General features: G+C 35.8%; 1 protein-coding gene across 1 annotated transcript in view; it reads right to left on the reverse strand.

Moving 5' to 3' along the window:
* The window catches only part of LOC103756424 (ubiquitin-protein ligase E3C), a gene marked incomplete at its 5' end in the record, with an annotated part of 63,576 nt that overhangs the window by 28,437 nt on the left and 13,752 nt on the right, over positions 1-21,387 (reverse strand). Inside the window, 8 exons of the mRNA XM_029961908.1 lie at positions 666-913; positions 2,112-2,244; positions 5,485-5,582; positions 9,026-9,113; positions 10,172-10,276; positions 15,386-15,618; positions 16,189-16,346; positions 16,989-17,075. Of these exons, the coding sequence (XP_029817768.1) occupies positions 666-913; positions 2,112-2,244; positions 5,485-5,582; positions 9,026-9,113; positions 10,172-10,276; positions 15,386-15,618; positions 16,189-16,346; positions 16,989-17,075 (1,150 nt within the window). The remainder of the gene's footprint in view (positions 1-665; positions 914-2,111; positions 2,245-5,484; positions 5,583-9,025; positions 9,114-10,171; positions 10,277-15,385; positions 15,619-16,188; positions 16,347-16,988; positions 17,076-21,387) is intronic.

Raw genomic sequence — 21,387 nt, forward strand, 5'->3', positions numbered from 1 at the left:
ATTAATGTCTGCAATGGTTTCTCACTTTTTTTCCTTCCCCCTTTAATTTTTCATCTAGCTCAACAAGTATCTATTAGCCTTCGAACATTCACATCACCAAAATATCAAGCATTAAAACTCAAGAAATATGCAAAATGTACCAAACCCCAAAGACATTAAGTGAAAATTAATTTGCATGTGGCTCTTAAGTATGGCAAATGCTGATGGCAGATTTTAAATACTAGCTAGAATTCTACACTTTATACAATTAGAAACTTTTTAAAATATTACTGTCATATATTCCAAATTATGAAAATGTAATGGCAGTCATATTCCAAAAAGGTCTAGGTTAAAAATCACCACAAGCAGAGTAGATCTGCTGCCTTCAATCAACTTAACTTTAATCAACAGGATATACACAGAAGCAAACATATGCACACTTTGCTCAACTGGCAGTCAGGATATAGCAAACCCTCTGTACTTCTCAAGCATGTAACTTATTAAAAGGAACAGAAATTTAGGTGATATATAGATATAATGTTCAGACACAACATCTCAAAGTTATTTTTCCTCAAGACTAGGAAAACCATTATTTTTTTCCTGTCTACCCAAATCCAAATAGAAAAAAACATTACTGAATAATTTTAGTACTGCTATAGCTTTATATTCTACACCACTGTTTTTACCTTTCCAAGCATTCTTCCAAGAAAGTAGTAATGTCGGGCATATGAGTCTCCAACGAGCATCTGTGCAGCAGGATTAGGGTAAAGAAGTCCCTCATTGGTGGTCTTAAAAAATCCCTGGTTAGGGTTAAATCCTGATTTGAGTAGTTCATTCAGAAATTCTCTGAAAATCCCACCACCATCAATCCCAGCTTCATCAAGACCATGGGCATTAAGTAAATGAACACGAATGCGCTTTTTTAGGTCAGGTTCTGCAGAGAAAGGAGAGAGACAAACTCAGATGCAACCATCTGCTTCAATTTTGTCTGGATAAAAACACATGTAACTACACATACAAACGTATCTAATGTTATATTAAAAACTGAACTAGTACATAGTAGCAAAAGTCCATTACTGGCTTGAATTTTGGAATATCCAGTTTGTGAAACTCATTTTGTAGACAGGGTCTTGCTTTAAGAGTCATTGAAAGAAGAAGTGGAAAGACACTAGATAGAGGAAGAAAAAAAATCCTACAAGATACTTGAAAAAGGCCCAAGAATAATCTGAAAATTCTGTTTGTGAGTGCAAGATTCAGCTTCCTCCTGCCTGAAGGAGCCATCAATAAGCACTGCATTCCCATTGATTCTACACAGCCCTGGCTCTGTGTGAGTACACACTGGACAGCACTGTATATACAGACTCAAGGAATCATTAAGGTTGGAAAAGACCTTGAAGATCATGAAGTCCAACCATCAACCTACCATCACCACCACCACCACTGCCATTAAACCATGTCCCTAAGTGCCATATCCACATATTTTCTGAACACTTCCAGAGATGGTGACTCCACCACTTCCCAGGTCAGCCTGTTCCAACGCTTTATAACCCCTTCTGTGGTGACTTTTCCTAATATCCAATCTAAACATCCCCTGGCATAACTTGAGGCCATTTCCTCTTGCCCTATCACTTCTTCCCCAGGAGAAGAGACAGACCCCCACCTGGCTACAGCCTCCTGTCAGGGAGTTGTAGACAGTGATACAGTCCCCCCTGAGCCTCCTCTTCTCCAGACTAAACATCCCAGCTCCCTCAGCCGCTCCTGCTCAGACTTGTGCTCCAGACCCTTCACCAGCTTTGCTGTACCTCACAAATCCTGTTCAGTCCATACATATATGCTGGCAAAGACCACCAAAGCAGAAAATATCTAATGAACTACATAGATAAATATACAAAGTACAGTTATTTGGACAAGTAAATGGGAAGAAAAGCCCCATAAGAGTAGGTTGGAAAAAGAATGAGATTGCAATAATCAGAAATTACTTATGTAAAAATGAGGAAATGTAGCTGTTTACGAACTTTCACACCTCAGAGCAGATATACCCATAACATACTAGTCAAGTAAGCAAATATGTAACTACAAGATAAGAACAGTCATGTGTTATAAACAAGCTGATAACTTAATTGTAAGCCTACCATTCTCAGGAGAAAGTTTATCATAAGCATCTTCATAAATATAATTTCTTCTGATCGTGACATTAATTCCATCCAAAAATGGCCCATCTCCTTGAACTTCTTGTTTATCAGCATAGATTAGTCTTTGAAAAATCTGTTGAAATGGGTGAAAAGAGCAATCATGTCATTGTGCAGATCTAAATATTCAATGAGAGATGGTTATTCACTACTGTTACTGTCCTTTGAGCTGCCTCTGGAAATCACTTTCAAGTGATTTGTCTTCTCTCTCACTGAGCTGCAGAAACTTAATAAAGAGCAATGACCGAGGGGAGGGAAGAAGACGGGACAGATATGCAAAAAATTTCTTTGTGCTAAGATATCATCCTCAGTTCTTTTTACATAAAGAGGCACATCTACAGACATTGTGCCAGTGATTACAGTTTTCTCTCCCTAACTTTCAGAGTTCTGAAATGCAAAGTATTCAAAAATAAAGGGAAAAAGTCACATGAGTATTTTGCGCACAGAGCTTATCCTCAATACTAGTAAATAATTTTTTGTTGCCATTTGCAATGCTTAGGAACATTCCCAGTAATAAGAAATTAGGTATCAGTTCCCCTCTCACAGGCAGTGAGCAAATAATTCAAAGCAAAATCATGCATAGCACTGCCACATTAAAAAAAGAACCAGGGCATCAGACCAACCAAAAAACTTATGCCAAGTGAAGTACAAACTGAATTTCACATTGTCCCTCTTCAAGTCTTCACAATAAGAACTTGTTCACCTGAAGAGTACCTGTAGCTGACTGTGCTTCTATGCCAAGATGTAGCACAGGAGGGGGTTATCTAATGTATAATAATATTCCCTCCATTCAGGGAGTGTATGTTTACTGTATTCTCTCTTGGCACCACTACCATACTCAATAAATAGTCTAGTACATTTACCAAGGGATGTAATATCCCAATAACATCTCAGACAGTTTTTTAACTAAGAAGATAAGGTGAGAGTCTGCAGGGATGTTTCAAACCAACAAATTTACCATGAAAGAGGAAATCTGACCACAGCAGACAAAACTGCTGTAAGGTTCCAAATCTACTGTTTCTATGGGCAATTGCTGTTGGTAGAGAAGATGCTCTCCAACTAGGAAGATTATAATATAGACAAAGCCAGATTCTTCCCTAAGGTACATAGAAGGAAGACAAGAGAAAACAGTCCTAAGCTGCAGACAGAGAAACAATGAATGGATGTAAAGAAAAAAGTTCATAGTAAGAGTGATTAAGTATTGGAAGAGGTTACATGAGAGTTTATGAAATCTCCATCTTTGGAAAGAGTCAAAACTCATCTGGACAAGTCCTTGCACACCCTGATCCAACTCTGAAGTGATTCCTCTATGAGGAAGGATGTGGGCTACAGCACCTCCAGAGGTTCCTGCTGACCAAAAGTTGTCTCATTTTACAACATGAACACACGTAGCCACAGGTACCTTCTTTCTATGTACAGGACATGAGAATATGCTCACCACTACTCTCCTTCCTGAAGCATGACTAGATACAGTTTATTGTTACCCAACTCTAGATGGAAAGAATCTCTTGGAAGTTTATCTCATAGCAAAACTCTTCTTGGTACGGAGTCTGACTGCTACATAACCCAAGGTTCATGCAGATGTTAGTTCTGAAAACAAGAACCTTAATGTACAACTGAAGCATTTACAATGATTTTTCATTTACAATGAAAAGTAAGCAATGCTGCCTGAAGCACACAACACAGGAATTAACATCACCATAGGCAAGCTGACCAAAGTATGGCTTAAGTAGATGAGAACCAATGCACTTGATACAAATTGGATTCATTACCTCCCACAGGCAAATATCATACTTAAAGGCACAATCTCAATGTGCCTTAAGGCTAAAGAGGATAATATTCCCTGGGGTCAGAAGGTTGAAGAGCCCACCATGTAACTGGACTCTGTAATTGCTTGTAGGAGTTTCTGTTATCTGGTAATTCAAGGTAAAAATCTCATGAAGAAGTCAGAAAATGAAAGGACATATGGAACACTCCCCACACACAAACAGCATTGAGCTGTATTACCACATTAAATTTCAGAGTAATAAATGGCAACTGATTAAAAGAAAAAAAAAACTTATTATGGTCTTGATGTGGTGTTTTCTTCCCTTACTGGAAGCTGCTTTGTAGAGGCAGTGGGAGACTCCAAAGGAATGTTGACTCCTCCTATGACACAAAATGGACCATCCATACTCGGTCCACAATGCAGTATAAGAGGATCTTCTCTATGAACTATAAAAGTTCAGTCTATAACTTTATCCCTCTCTCCAAGCTCTGATGCAATGGTTATTTCAGTTTTTGTGATAAAACCACACAAGGTTCTATTGCACCAGAGAAAGTTTTATGCATTCCAGAAACAATATATGTGCATCTCAACACAGCTTTGAGACATCCAGAGGTTGCAGGCAATGACTAAGTCATGGCATAGAGATTCCTGCCTGAGGTCACTTCCAATTGTTTCCCTGTAATCCTAGTGCAATACTACCAGACAGTATTAAGATGTTTGTTGGATAAACTGTTTCGTTTATCCAACACTCATTTTCTACCAAAGTTGTCACTGTCTTTTTTGAAAAATACTGACTGGCTTTCCCTATGGAATTATTCTTCATTCCCTTGATGGTGTCTTGAAACTTAATGTTTCCAAGACAATTCAGGGAGCAATTTTTAAACAATTGATACTGTTGACAACAAAACCATTTAAAATGTGCATAACAGAGTAAAAGCTTTAAAAATACTTATGAGGCAAAAAGAAATACATAGTAGAACTAACAATTACATGTATAAAAATCTAAAAAACATCCAAAAGCAAATCCAATCAACCAAGTACAAGAATCTTGCAAGTTTTAAGCTACATAGTCTACTGAAGTTCAGCTACTCAGCTACGAATGCAGGAACTTAATTTCTAGGCATTATTTTTCCTGAATGAACATCCATTATCTCATTCTGAGCAAACCCACCCATCGCTCAAAAGCCTCCAGTTGTGACCTTGCCATCTGTTCCTTACGGACACACAACTGGTCAGTGCTCTGCAACCACAAGAGGGTGCAATCACGTAGGTCAGTCATTGAACTGAGCAAGCAAACTGCTGCTGCATATCTCAAATACATGTTTCTAATTCTAATATAATTATTATAAAGGGCAATGTAACTAGTAAAATAAGAGGAAAGTTATTAAATGTTCAGTTGCTGTGAGCACTGAAGAAAAACAGTACAGACTGCCATAATCCTCTGCAGGGGATTGATCCAATTCCTACTTCACTTCCTATTTCACTTTTACACTTACTCAAAACAAAAAGCTAAAAAACAAATTGCATATTAAATTAGAAATTAGGTACCTTTACTCTTTCTTCAAAAGGAACTACAAAAGGTAGCTCTGTCAGAATTGCAAGTTGTCGTTCTTCAGATACAGAAAGAGGTGCTGGTTCCAAACCCACTTAAAACAGAAATAATAATTTTAAAAATTTTGGAAAGAACATTTTTTAAACAGTTTATTTTGTATCAAGTGACTCACTTTGTATAAAAATATATACATTAAAATAGTTTATTTACTACTTAGTCATACAAAGCCTTACCTTTCTTTAAGCATTAGTTGCTACAGGCAAACTGAAATATAAGTAGTGAAAACACACAAAATGCATATAAAAATAAGTACTTCTGTATCTCTTTAGTTTATTCTTAAAAAAAAAAAAAATCAATCTACTTATTCCTGACATTTTAGATTTTGAATTAAGAAAAAAATACATGATAGAAGACAATTAGGAAGCTGTAATGATTTAGAATTCTCATTGCAGGAATACACAATATTCCCATCCTGATGATCAATACAGTTTAAAGTTATTGTGCTTTCAACTACATCATCTAGATTCAATCAAGTCATTTTAGGCAAAAAACCCAAGAATTAACCCAAATCTCATGAAACAAACAGAAAGCATTTACTGCAATGAGTTTTCTCTCCCAAGGTCACAGTGATCACGTTAAATCCTAGTCACAGCAGAAAGAGTGAAAACATCATCAAGAAACTGCATGATGTACTTAAGAAAAAAATACTAGAGAAGAATTCAAGAAGCCACAGAAGAGACTCACTCACACGTAGTTCCCAAGCTACTGTGCACCTCCTCTGAACCTTCTCATACCCACAGAGGATGTTTTTAGGAAACAACTCAACTTTGGGTGATGCAGTGTAGAAATTATAATCCTGTTTTAACTTCATGGGAGGAAACTCAGCTGCTGAGCACATATCTGGCCATGAATTAATTAACTGCAATCAGTATTGCTCTCTGACTAGACACTGTGGTTAAAGGTCCACCTAGGCTTCAGTCTACAGAGGAAACAACACCCAATGTTGTTTCATTTTCCCCCTTAATAACCACCTTTCTGAAAAAAGACTCCAGAGTCTAGACTATTCATAGACCATATTACAAAATAAGTAAATGTTCTGTGTGTCACTACCCAGTCTGCAAGTTCATGATGACAGTTGCAAGTTTTTTCCTTTGGCTCCTACCAGTGGTGACAAGCATCTTGCTGCCCTTCTGTAAGTGGACACCATCTTAATGTTCTTTTGGCTTTTTGTTTTTTTAACTCCTCAAAGCACTTTAAGTAGTGATATTTTAAGCACCAATTTAATAGGACATGACTCAAAATATCACTATACTTGATGTATATTCATTTGGGTCAGATTTCAACATTGCAACCCGATGGAATTTCTGATAAAATGCTTATCTGTGATTACCCTTAGTTTACTTAGTAAACATTTTTAATTAAAGTCAATGTATGCAGCCTATTAAGCTAACAGTTAAAAGCACTTTAAATAAAAAGTGCATGTACAGCAAAGGTAAACTACTACATGACTTCGACAGTTCAATTATTTCAGTCAATTAGTCAATTTTATCTGCATTTCTCCATCACAGCTTCTTTCTTTAAAGAGAAATATGGGATGGAGTCATCAATACAGAGGGCATTTAGAGCTCACGAGTCTGCCATTTAAGTAAATGAAAAAGTACAAATAAACATGACCATATGTGATTCAGCAGTACTTTCATGCTAATTGGTTTTAACCCATATGGAGTCAAGAGGAATTAAACAAGTCGTGCACATTGTTACCTGCTTGTTTTCACACATTCATGTTGATTGCACTTTTTTTTTAGCCTGATTTCATATGAAAATGAGGTTTACATGAACACACTGTGTCTGTCATCTTTCTTCACCATCTTGCCTCCAGCACATCTTTTGAGCTAATCAGCTGAACTTTAACTTTGACAGAGAATGGGATATTCAAAAACACCAAGCATTGTGAACATTTTCAACTGGACAGAGAAGAGAAATTCCTTTAGTGACCTGAATGCAGAAACAGCAAGGAGAGCTCTATTCAGTGTGTCAGCTTGTCTGACAGCCAGCCAGGAAAATGAGGGCGTGCAGCTGCTCCACTCCAACCACAGCATGTGTATTCCTTATCCACCAACTGCCCAGCCCAAGGCAGCTAACAAAACGGAGGGAACTGATGCTATTTTGGGAGGGAAGACAAGCAAGAGAGCTAAAGATACTGTATATATGAGGGGAAGGAGACTAGTAGCAGGAGAATGTGGAAGTATTAAGTGTGGAACAGGTCTGGCAGTGGAGGACATCAAGACAGTATATGCAGCTGTCAAGAGCCACGCAGGTCAGTGGAAGAAACACGGATTGCTGATGTGGAGTCTGTAAGGTACACAGAACACAGGCCTGCTGAAGCCTGACTATTTTTGTTAAAACCACCTGCTTTTAAGTCTTCATATTATCAATCAATTAAAATAGGTGATTTCCAAAGAAAGACACCAAACTGAAAAAAATTTACTATTCAAAATTCTGAGGAATAATTACACTGGACTAACCAGTTGTTATCTGGCAACTGCACTAATAAGGTAATCAAAGGAAACTTTTACCATCATAGCTACTCAAATAAAAAGTATCATTATAAGAAGCCCTTAGGTTTCAACCTTGGACAAAACTTTTCATTTTATACAACTCTATAGCAGCATTCAAAGGCTGCAGTCTTCTCTACATGATCTACTGTATATGGCTAAGCTAACTCGAGCAGATTACATCATCTTGAAAGAGAGTATGGGCTCTTGCAGATAGATCATTTTGCTGCTTAAAGGTCCCATTTTTAATTCATTATTAAACCTGCACAAGCATTAGTGATTTAATGATTATTTTACCTGAGCACAGCAAGGTAAAATTCTACTATAGTGTGCCTAAAAACCTCAAAGAAACAGACTGTCTACATGAGAAAGCATATTGGCACAACTAAGTTAGTGTAAATTTATCCTGATTGCTAAGTTTGTCCAATTCTCTCATCTTTCTCTAGAAGTATTCCACAAACCCCAGATATTTTGAATAATTCAGGGGGTTAGGTTTCTTATCTAATTAGAGACAATATTTATAAATAGTAATTAACATTTACCATGTTAAGCTTGTTACAGTTTAACATATAATGAAGATGCTTCTTTATAGTAAACAGTAAAAGCAAAACCTCAATTCTTTACATCTTCAGCAACTGCACTAATTTTCTATCTTATGCAATTGCATTTTATACATACTAATACATATATTTTTAAAACATATTGTTTGTCCACCTCATCATTTCCCCTCATCCAGGCCAGCAGAAGCTTAGGTAAAGCTGTTATTAAATAACATTAATTATTCTAAAGACATACCCACTTGTATACAAATACACTATTTTTTAAAATATGTGAAACAAAATTATGAAAGACTGCCTTGCTTTTGGCTACCAAGACTTTAATACAAAATACTCAACAGAGCTCTAGAAGAGGTAGATTTTCTTTGCAAAAGGCAAACTTATTTTGACTTAGCAAAGCAAAAATTGCATAGACAGTATCTTACCATCCAAAGTAGATTGCAGCGGTCCTATTCTTCCCATTCTTCTGACTCTCCAGACATGTCTGGCTGATGGCACATACAGCTGTGTAACCTAATAAATTAGCAGTATTTAACAGTTAAACATTATGTAATTACACATTATAAACTACTATTACATAGTAAATATATATAGCTGTGACATCCAAAAGCATGTCTGAATGCCTAAATAGCTTCATTTCTAATTATTCCTCCTTATACTTGTATCTTAAAGCTGAGTTGCAAAATTAACAACAGTATAATATAAAGTCCACCTATTTTTTTAAAAAACATTAAGTTTTGGTATTTAAGATACTAGAGAAGCTGAGTTTGAATTTTGAGATGTCAAAAAAATTCTGTTTACTTTGTACTGAGAATCAGGTTAGCGCCAAAGTTCAAGAGTACTACTACTTTCCCTAAGGTGTGTAAGCACTATTTCCTACAAATTATGAAGAACACAGAGAAATGGGGATCTTAAACACAAGCCAAGCAAATGTGCAACCATAAAAAATAAACAGAAAAGTTCACTTTTAACTATTCCATGCAAAGCTTCCAACTGTTGAGTCATCTAATGTGCAAAGCAATCTGAGGTGTAACTTGACTCCTAAACTCCAGGTTTTCGATGATTCAAAGGATGCACTTCCACTTTCATATCAGCTTTTTCTTTTGCACTCACATACAAACTTTTTAAGCCCAATGTCATTTTTTTAAAAAGCTCTTAGAAAAAAAGGTCATTTCTAGGTACAGAAAATGCTAATGAATTTTCTTTTGTTTTGGAAGAGAATTTGGAGGGTGTTTTCCCCACTACAGAGCAATCCTTTTATTTAGCATTCTTACTATGAGAAAATGCAATAAGATGCCACCAGATTTTCAATTCTTCTCTGTTACAAATGCAAATTGCTTACACCATTGCACTGTAGAGCAAGTTTTTCTTTATGGATTGGAAATGTGATTTAACGTAAAAGTTTCTTAACAGATCCAAGACTTTTATATTAGAGAAAAGCAACATTATTCCAGGTTTTAAACCACACAATCTGTTCAACATCAACATCAGTGATACTGTCAGGAATCAAACCCTCTACCACTGAAACTTTGGCACCTGTAAGGCTTTGTGGAAAAGGACATGGCTCTTACCTTATCTGCTTTAATGTTTTCTTGTTCTGAGAGCCAGTGATTTGGTGGGCAGAAATTTCTCCTCGTATCTCTAGATTTCAACATTTTCACTAAGTTTGTGATGACCTAGGAGTCAGAAACACATCCATTACATTCAGCAATGTGAATGAAATTATACAGTCCACAAGCACAGTAACATATGAAAATGTTACTTATTTTTAACTTACAAAAACTTGTTCTTAGACTTAACACCTTAGAATGCAAGTAAGTAATCATAGTTCACTTGTAAGTCATCAAAAAGAAAATGGCTTATTAAAGTCTCATTCAAAAAACTAATAACCAGGACTGCATAGGACTTAGTAAGACTGCACACCTAAATGTTGCATGCCAGTTCAGGGAAGCCTAAACAAATCATTACTAACATTAAATTACTTATTTAAAAACAATAACACCTAACCAGGTAACTCATACCATGTTCCTTTTTTTTTTTTTTTTTGCTGATATATGTTTTCAGTAATTAAATGTGTGAATAGATACATGTTTTGGAAGAGAGAACTATACAGCTTTTCTTTCCTACTGCTCACTCCAAAACAAGAGATTCTGAACAATTTGGCTGATTTTTAGGTTTTATTTGTCCACATGGAGAGAGATTCTTGATTTTTTTATTTTAGGGAAAATGTTCCACAGAAGAAAGGAACTTCTGCTTCTGTCTCAAGACAAAGGTCACACCGATCCTTCCACATTAGGCAAATCTGAGGGATCAACTAATAAACAGTGAGTATTTCTGCCCACAGTCAATAAATTTGACTAACTAACCAGCAGAATGATGTGATGCTCTTCTCAATGGCCAAACTGTACAAAAGCAAACATCAACTTCAGAAAGAAGGCAGAAACATTCAATTGCCAATAAAACATTAACAGCAAAAGTTACATCTCTAAAGTAGATGAAAAATGAACTACTTATGGTTGCTGCATTAACAAAATAAAGCATTTCCAGCTAAAGGTGCCTTGGAGTAGTCCAAGGAATTTGCTGATGATGTCACCTCACCACACACCGAGGTGATTAGCTGTGTGAAAAAACAAGTGCTGATATTCTTAAGGGTAAAGCTCTACATATGAAAATACACTGCAGGTTCTCTTCTTGTCAATGAATAGCTTTTTAGCATTTTCAAAGCTGGCTAAGAGAAATAAATATCATCTCACCCAGAAGCAACTAACAATTTATCAAATGAACTGTACCCTCCAAGTTCTTGTCTCTATTGAAACAGATCCCAGTGTGACTAGCTCAGTTGTTTACACTGCACAGTAAGCCCTACCACAAGATTGCTAAAGGGTTCAACATACCAGATTCTGAAAGTAAAGTCACTTCTGAAAAGGGCCCAGCCCAAATATGCCTGAAAGCAGACTGCAAGATGACCATTTCCTCAAAAAAGGATGGTTACCCAATGGTCTTCTGGTGATTACCATAAGAAGTCCTAAAAATATGTGTGAGGTGGCTTGTTGCAATTTTAATTTAATATGCACATGTATAGTGTATTATTGTAATGTTATTTTCAAACAAAAATGTGTTAGGTAGTAGCCCCTTAGTGTGTTAGTAAATTAGTAAGGCCTTTCCCAAAAGAAGGTACAAGCATTTACCTGAAAACCACCTAGTGACAGCAGTTTAACAAATTTTGGTTATCAGCTGAACCACAGGAGGTGATGATGCACACACCTGCACTTCTCCCAACCACAAGCACATTAGCTGAAACCACTATGTTTAATTCATTTTTATTCATAAGAAATTCAAATTATAAAAGGTAATTCTGTTACTATTATAACCATACAGTCAGGAAATGAGAAAACTGAGCAGATAATTGGTTTATTCATATCTTTCTAACAAAACTGGGTGGCTGAGAAAAATAGTTATCATGGTCACTAGGGTGTCTTTGCAATTTTAGTATTTTTCTTGGCAGTTTCCTCCAATCCCGGACCAAAAATAAAAATAGGTACAGATACCAAGCTAACAAGTACTCCACCTCAAGCACAACTGCCATACTTGGTTGCATATGTATGGGGTGGCATACCTGCTGTCCAAAGCTGAACCACATCAGGCCAACACTACATAAACCATAATTAAGCGGAATCAACAGAATATTAAATTACCAGCCTAAAAAGACATTATCACTGCCACAATGAACAGCCTTCTGTTTTGCAACTTGTAAGTACAGCACTTGAAAAATTAATAGAAAAAAGTGTACACAAAGCTTTTCTGAAACGATCTTGCTAAAAGATAGTCTTAGTGGGCAGGTGTCAAGAGTAACAGAGTTTAATGGGCCTTCTAAAGGATTCTGTGTCTAGATGCTACACAACAGAGCTTTTAACATTCAGGTTTTAGAGTAACATCTTGAATGAAGACAGAACAAAGAATGCTATTAAGGGAATTGTCTGATTACACAGGAATTTTCATCACCTTGCCCTTATAAAATTCAGTGCAGGTCAGATGAGTCACGGAAACTCTGTGGTCTCATTACCACTTTAAGTACGATAAACATTTTTAAAAAGGAAAATAAAATCAGAAAAGACTATCCATGTGAAGACTACATGAATAAAATATTTTACAAGCAGCTAAAGAAACCCTAAAGGAAGTTGAATCAAATTAGGTGGGATTGGAGCTACTCCTGCAGAATGCATGGGAACTGAGAACACTTGTTACCTCAACTCAGGACTCCTTTGTAAGAAATTTCTGAAGTATGTATTCTATTGAAAGGGAAGATGCAATGCAATAAATAACATTAAAATGGGGATTTCTTTCTAATAGTGCCAAGTGCAAGTAACATTTAAACTAAAATTCAGCAAAATTAGCAACTTGATTTCATAGGATTAACTCAAGATAGTGAAATAATTATTTTATTTGACAAAATTCATTTTCAGGTACTCTTATAACTTAGGCTTCTCTATGGAATTCCTAACAATTGACTACACCACTCATTATTACATAAAGCCAAAAATACGGGATTCTTCTGAAAGAAGACATTTGCCCATGTAAATCTTACCAATGACCTCCAGTTTGTTAGCAAATATGCACATTATTGTCAGCAGCCTCCCTGTTATCAGATTTACATTTACCTTGCAGAAGTAAAGCCTATATTTGTGTGCACACATGTGTGAACATATATAAATATATATGAATATATATATTTCATTAATTTCATATGTACACGTATGTATTTCATGAGACACCAGAGGCATGGAAAATACACAAAACAAGTGTGGGGAATTAAAAGAAAAAAGGAAAAAAAGAAATTAAAAGCACAGATAAAGAAGGGATGTGCCTTTTTGTCTGCAGGCAGCTTGCAGAAGTTTTAGCAAAGATAAATTTAATATATTTTATATATATAAATATTTGACATAATGCAAAAGAAAGAAAAAGTATTTTCTACTTGAATTTATAATGAAATACTTTAGCTTTGTTTTAATGATTTGGAAGAAGGCACTTCTGCCTGCTTAGGGCAAGAAGCTGTTTTGAGGCTGCCCTCAGGAACGACTCCATGCTATGTACAGTAGCACATGAGATTAACTATAGCCGTGTTCAATTTTTATCTGTAATGTTTCTGAAGAAGTAAACAAGGGAAGCTCTGCTATCAGCTTCTTTTGTGGGTAGAAAAGACATATCTTCAAGATTTACATTTCTAATTCAGCTAATGGAAGGCAACCTTGGCTCCTGAAAACAGTAAAAGTACACCAGGTTTAGACAGTTCCACTCCAAGTTTAATTCCTGACTGCCAAAGTGGGACAGAATAACTCAGGATTTTACATCTTCCTGAATCACAGCAAAATATGATCCAATTCACCTGAAATCTATGCAGCCTACACAAGGACTGATTAACAAATTAAAGCAAACAAACAGAAGATGGCATGATATGAACTGCATACATGAAAACACCCCTGGCATGCCATCTTTCTTAGAAAAGTAGACACATTGAGGTTTTCACTTGTGACCTTTAAATCGAAAGTTTATTTGCAATTTAAAGACAAGTAATTAAATTAAATTGTGCAAACATATATTAGATCAATCTGTGCAAATTACAAATTCAGTGGTGCATTAGGACTGTATTCGATGCAATCAAAACATTATCAGTTACTCTCACTGCTATTAATGCTTATGCTCATAAGTGAAATGTGTTGTAAAATCAGGCAGAATAGGCTGGATAGAGGCTATCTTAGACTTGTAGAATGAATAAGCATTCCTTAATTAGCCCATCAGGTTAAGTGCAAGCCTTAATGGGCCTTTCCTAAAGTCTAGCATGACATCTTTCTCCAAACATGGCCAAGAAGAAAGTTCCATTAGCAATATTAATACAAGCTTAGTTGATCATTTTCATTCAATTAACTTCTTTCAATTAAATAGATAGCTTGACAAAAGCAGTGATAAAAGACCTGAAGGGACAGCTGATGACTCGAACTGAACATTAGTGTGCGAGAGGTCACCAGTATTAAACAGACTGTAAATCTAGCATTCAATTTGGAAAATGCATTTCTTCTGCTCCCACTTCTTTAATGAGCAATTTTAGCTGACTGGATGTGTTTGCTGCAGAATTTTCATGACGAGTCAAGCACTGCTTTTTTTTTCAACAACAGTTATATTAGGGGTTTTTTTTTCTGCCAACGTTTTTTCAGCTTCTCTTAACTCATGTATTAGGTAAGATGCCATGGATAAAACCAGTAGAAATATATTGGTAGGTATCCAGAAAAAACATACATTAAGTTCACATTTTCTAAGCCAGATTCACCTTCCCGTTAATATTCCGGTAAATTCAAAAGTAGTATCAACAGATTTTAGTGGAACACCAACCAAACCAATACAGCATGGTAGCAAATTAGTGAAGTCTCTAATACAGAAGGTCCTCAGTAATCATAAGATTCTCTTAGAATTTCACACCTACATAAAATTATGACATGCTTAAGCACCTTGTTGAATGGGAGCCCAAGTTAAACCCCATATTTTATATGGTAACTTTTTCATAAACAAGATCAGCAAGAAAATTAAGAGTTGCCAGAAGAAAAAAAAATGTGTTAGTTATCACAATTAAGTTACTCAAAGTTTAGCATATATGCCAAACAGCAACCTTCCCAAATCCATATTCCTTGTTACAACAGCATTAAAATTGGAGAGAAAAAAACAAGTAATCTCCTACCTTTGGCAGAAGCCTGAAAACTGTATCTAAGTACGTTCTGAAAATTGACACAATTTACCTTGAATAACTGAATCCATCTTTTCTGCTCCGTCTGGATACATTGCTGCATTTCTGTATTTTTTGTTACTCCAACACTTCTAAATGCTGCAATATATTCCTCACGGACCTCTGGCTTTGTTTCTGGGTAAGCCAACTTTATGATTCCTAGACATGCATCTCGAAGGCAGCGTGATAATATTACAAGCTCTTCTAGTGTAAAAGGCATCATTGATGATTGTCTTTGACCTACAGCTACATAAAACACAAGTTTAAGTTTCCTTAACTGACTTTCTCTTAATTATTGCATTATTTTAAAACAACACTTATTTCATTGTAGCTTTAATATTCACACACAAAACCTAAAGGCAGAGAAAAGAAACATCACCCAAAAACAGAATCAGTAAACATTTATAAAGAAGATCAAGTCTTGGAACTCTTTGCAGTCACAATTATTTTAATTACAATATCCTCTTGTTCTCTTTTGTGATTCCTGCTATGTTAAATTTACACATTAGATTACAGGTTCAGTCCAGAAGAAGTTCACTCTCTTCACTAACTCATTAAAAATTATCATGATTAATAACTTCCATATCAGACCCTGTAAAGCTACAGTTCCCAATGTGCAGACCATCAATTTTTTTTCTATTTTTTCTAAATGCAATCACCATGAAAGCCAGCTGACAGCTCAGTGCTCAGGGGACCACCAGCAAGTCAGCCCAGGAGAGCCTTCCTCAGGATGTCAGCAAATCACTGCCCAGGGAACTCCAGCCTTACATTAAAACATTTTGCAAAGCAGTGCTATTTAGTAGGCTTGAAACTCACCTTCTATTGGATCACCAAAGAATTCGTTATCATGAATAGAAATGAGTGAATGACTAAACAAAGAACTGAACAGGTAGAAGAGAGGGATAATTCGGCTGGAGTCTTCTAAAGACATTGGAGAGCCTCTTGAAATCACTTGGAGGAGTGGCACCATAGACCTTGAAATATAAAATGCAATATAAAAGAGCTGGTTAATTAAATATGCTACAAAATATTACCTTCAGCATTCTAGTAAAACAACATGGTAGTGGCTCCTACAGCAAAATAACAACAGTGCTTCCCAATAAATACCTACTTCCAATCCTTGCAAAATGAGGTTACTCTTTGCAAGTTCTTGTCACTGAAATCTCAGTGTCTCCATGATGGATAAACTTTGGCATTATCTGCTACAGACTGCAGACACTTTGGAGACACAAAGCAAGGAGAGTTAACTGGTCTGCATGTGAGCACTGAATACATCTGCAGGTCCAGTGCCTCAGCTCCTGGGAACATGTTTCTGCCACCACCAATTTCTGGACAAGGCAAAGTACGCAAAATAAAATTCGCACGCTTGGGATGAAGGACTTGGGGTTTTGGTGTTTGTTACACTCATGCTAGTAAGCACTTCAAAAACTACAAAATACTCAACTTATTTTAAATGAGTATTTTTTTTATTTATAACTGTCCAATTTCCAAGATTTTGTTCTGTTTTATGAAATCATAGGAGGTAAGTAATCATACCTCTAACTGTCCCATTCCCTTTTCACTAGATATGCTCTATTTTAACAAAGACTCAGTTTCAGAAATGGCACAATACATACCCTGTAATCATTCGTGTAGTCATTGAAGATATCAAATACCAAAGATGCCTCAGGAATCTGGCATTAAAGGCTAAACTATAAAGAAGCCTGCAAGAGGAAGTTCAAATAAATTGTGTCTTCCGAAATACCGTATTCACAAAACACAATGCTTCTGTAAGAACTTTTCTGTCAAGCATTTCTCAAAAAATTAACAATTTTAATTTATTTTTTCAAGATGGAAGTTCTTATTCTGATCAAATCTGGTGAAAGCCCCAAAAGCTGAAAACCAAGCATATAAATCCTTACACTTAAAATACACAGCTTTCATTAATTCAGCAACAAACTATGCAATATGAACCCAAGTATGCAGTCTCCTGCAGAATTCAATACACGGTAATAAAAATAATATATACTCTTGAGCTATTTATCTGGGACTTTTTAAATTCTAATATAGAAAATCACACCAAACTAGTTAGCTGATCACTTCTGTGGTTCTTCTGACATCAACAAACAGCAACTTTTGCAAAAGGTAGATTAAAATACCTTCATTTATGTCAGAACTATTGATTTAAAATTATGTAGCAATTTTACTGATATACTCTGCTTGGCAGATAGAAATAGAACAACATAATGGAACAATGTCTGCCAGGACAGCTACACCTACACTAATCCATCTGTAGACAGAAAATGGTTTATACACCTGTAAAAATAAATGTGTAAGTTCACCAGTAAGTTATACACAGGACTGACTTTAACCATATTATGTCAGACATGATTACAGCATGATAAACTTTTTTTTTAAAAATGAGAAAGAAAAAGCTTCCTGGAGTGAAAAATTCTCCCCCAGCTGATTTTTTTCCCCTTGTAGGAAGCAACATATGAGACAAAATCATTTGAAACAATGCCTTCTAGAAAACCAAACAGGATTTCACTGACTAAACAGGCATTTTTTGGGTATTGAAGAACAACATTCAGTTAGTTATTCTAACTTCTACTTTCCTAGGTCCCCTAATTATTATTAGAATAAATAAAGGAAAACAGATACTGAGATCCATGTCTCCTCTCAGTGGTCAGTAGCTTTTTAACATCAAAATTCTCTGTGACCAAACACAGAAGAAGTAGGAGGCTGGAAAATGGGAGTGGAGAGGGGAGACCACCTGCCTGAAAACACAATATTTATTATGGACCAGGTGGATAAATCAAAATTTGCCAGATGGCAAAAGGAAAGGAAGCACACATTTCATTAAGGAAAAAAGTAAAATATCAATAAAGACTTAAAAACATTCGAGAATGAATGAACTGCCAGTTTAAGATAAGTTTTATTGTAAAATGAAGTTCTATTTTAATTATGTGGAATTGGTGAAAAAATTCAACCTGAATTTGATACATGGGAATTTTACTTCCTTCTAAAGTCACATTATTTTGACATTTGGGTGAAAATTATGCATTTTCATGTAAGGAAGGGCTTATTATACCTAGCTAATTTAAAATAAGGATTTGTATTTTAACATTTAAATATCTGAATGATAGCTCAGATGTCTTGGTTTCCAAAATGAGAAATTTCCTCAGTGACCTTTAGTTTTCAGCCTCATACTTGAAATGAAAAGTGATTTGGCACAGTGCCATCAGGTCTCATACGGTTTCCAAGTGGAAACTTGTTAATTTGACAATCATCCCTGGAAATTATGTAATAGTTTTAGCAGAAATGAACAAACGTTATGGACACTGAACCTATCATAATGTAATTCATTTTTTCATTCTAGCAATATTCAGCAATAATGAAGGGGGAAAAAGGACAAACCTTAACACCTTATAATAATAACCTTTGCCTAAGTTTTAGCCATTTTTATTCCACATCTGCAGGCAGCCAATTGTAGCAACTGCTCTATTTCATGGCCTGATTCCAGCAATGCTGACTGTATTTAACTTTCACATTTCCCTTTCCTGAAAATCTGGTTAAATACAAAAATGCAAATTTGGTAGAAGATGGTATCCTACAGCCCATTTTGTTAAGATGAAGCAGATGAATTCATCGGTTCTAAAGTTTCAATTCTGAATTTTCTGTACTGTGACCAGAAAATAAACATGAAACTGCAAATTAAACACAGAACTGGTGAATTGGGCCTTGTGTTACAAAAGTTTTGCATCACCAGATTCACCTGAAATATAATCCATTGCAAAAGTAAAGATGGCAGAAAAAAACTGCTACCTTCCCACTCCAAGTACAGAAATTGGCTTTCAAAGCTGAAGATAACAATTTTAACAACAACAACAAAAAAAAGCAAATAAAAAAACCAAACAAAAAAAGAAACCCACCACAAAATGCAAGGATGACTTTGAAAAGCCATATCTCTGAAAAATTTGAAGAAATTGGCTGTACCAAAGTCTCAAAATTTTTGGCTTCACACTGGGGGGGGGGACGACAAACAAACAAACCAACCAAACCTGAATAAAACCCCAAAACATTAATTAAAAAGTAAAAAATAAACATTTGAGAATTAAAATAGGTGAAAATCTACCTTACTTGGTCTTTTCCCTTGGCAGAGAAAAACGAGCACCTGCTTAAAAACAGCCCTTCCAGGTAGAACTATGTTAACATAACACAGTATAACAATTCCTGATAAACTGCAGAACATTACAGTTCTCATATATCCTGAAGACAAAGCCCTATCAATCCACAAAGTTTAGAGATCAGTTAATATAAAACTTGAATGTCCATAGAGTCTTGATCACTTTTTCTTTTGAAGAAAAAAATCACCCCCACAAAAAAAATAAAAATAAGAAAGATCAGACAATATTTCTTTTTATGCACATTTTTATAATCTAACTCAGGGGGGTAATTTTCAATATTTGTACTATTCTAAAAATAAACCAAGTGGCTAAAGTTTAAATCCCTCCCATTTGGGGGTTTTGTATTTTCTTGAAAATCTCACTGAATGTCACCAACTTCTTTATTATGACATCATTAAACGTGTTTTATGTAACGGACTCATTAATAGATTTTCTGTAAAGTCCAATACTAAGATTTAGCACTGTCATTTGGGAGAAGAACCATTTTTCTGATACCAGAAAGGATAAACTCCTTTCAAGTGAAAAAAATGCACACTGCCTCAGCCACAGGCTATGACAGAGTTAAATTCAATCCAGTGATTTCTGTTAAGTATCAATTTTAATCATACCAAATCAAATTATCTGCTCCCAAAAGTAAGTACATAATGATCATTTATTTAGAACCTTGTTTCTCTCTCTAGGTATCTAATTGTCCACAAAGGCCACATGATTTATGTGTACTTGCCAGAACAGTATTTTGGGCACCTTTGGTTTAAAAAAAGTGTCAAATTCCTCCTGTGCAATGGGACAGATTAAATGACCCATTAAGCTTAATTTAGCTGAGGCACCACTACAAGTTAATTAGTTAAAGGCAAAATTTTCAGTCTGGGTCATAAATTGGGCCCAGTTTCCCACTGAGACCATTTAAGTTAATGAAGAGAATACACCAGAAGGAGAGGAGCTCACACAGCCTGTGACAGGTCACTGCTGCCACGGCAGCGGATTTTGTCACTCCAGAACTCCGAGTACGAGGCAGCAGCAAAGCCATCCTTAAACAAACCACCCTGCTCTTCAGGCTGCTTTATGCTTCAGCCTCTCTTTGTACTGGACCAAGGACATAGAGTAACGCTTAAAAAAATAAGTTAAAACTTCATATACAATGATTCTGGTTTTAAGAAAAACACAACACAGTGTCAGAACATTCCCTAAGGAATTACTCCAATAGTTTCATGTAAAGCCTGAATCTCAGCACACATATGAACACAGGCTGCTCAGATTACACCAGAATGTCATTTTCCAAACAATTTTGAACTGCAGGTTTGAGATTAGCAATGTTATATTAATTAAATAGTAGTGACACACAGTCAGTATGAAACTGCTGAACCCAGATCAGCGATCACTCAGGGGCACTGATCACACTGACAGCGACTCACGTCCCAGGACAAGCACAGTTTCCATCACTATTTAATATTCAGCTGTGATGACTTGAAGTCTAAAGTATTACATTACACTCCTAAATCTTCTGCAGAAATAGAATTTACTATTTATTTAAAGTATATTTTGATGAAAAAATGCCTTGCAGGTCTCTCTATAATGTATAACTACGCTCCAAGACTCAAGTTTTTTCTTTTTAGTAACTGTACTCAATAATATCTATCAACTTTACAGTGAAAAGACAAAAGCTCTGTCCCTCTGAAAACAAGGACAATTCCTAATGACTTCTCTACAATCAGGATTTTATTCTACACCTCTCATCTGTGTTACTGAACACAAGCTATAGTTTGGTTATTTCTATAATGTGACCTTTTCCTTTAACTGGGCTTGACTGTGTATTTCCAGAACCTATTCAGAATTTCTGACAACTAACCAA

Source organism: Manacus vitellinus, unplaced genomic scaffold, assembly GCF_001715985.3.
Source record: "Manacus vitellinus isolate BGI_N305 unplaced genomic scaffold, ASM171598v3 scaffold_3_pilon, whole genome shotgun sequence".
In the NCBI taxonomy this organism is placed as follows: domain Eukaryota; kingdom Metazoa; phylum Chordata; class Aves; order Passeriformes; family Pipridae; genus Manacus; species Manacus vitellinus.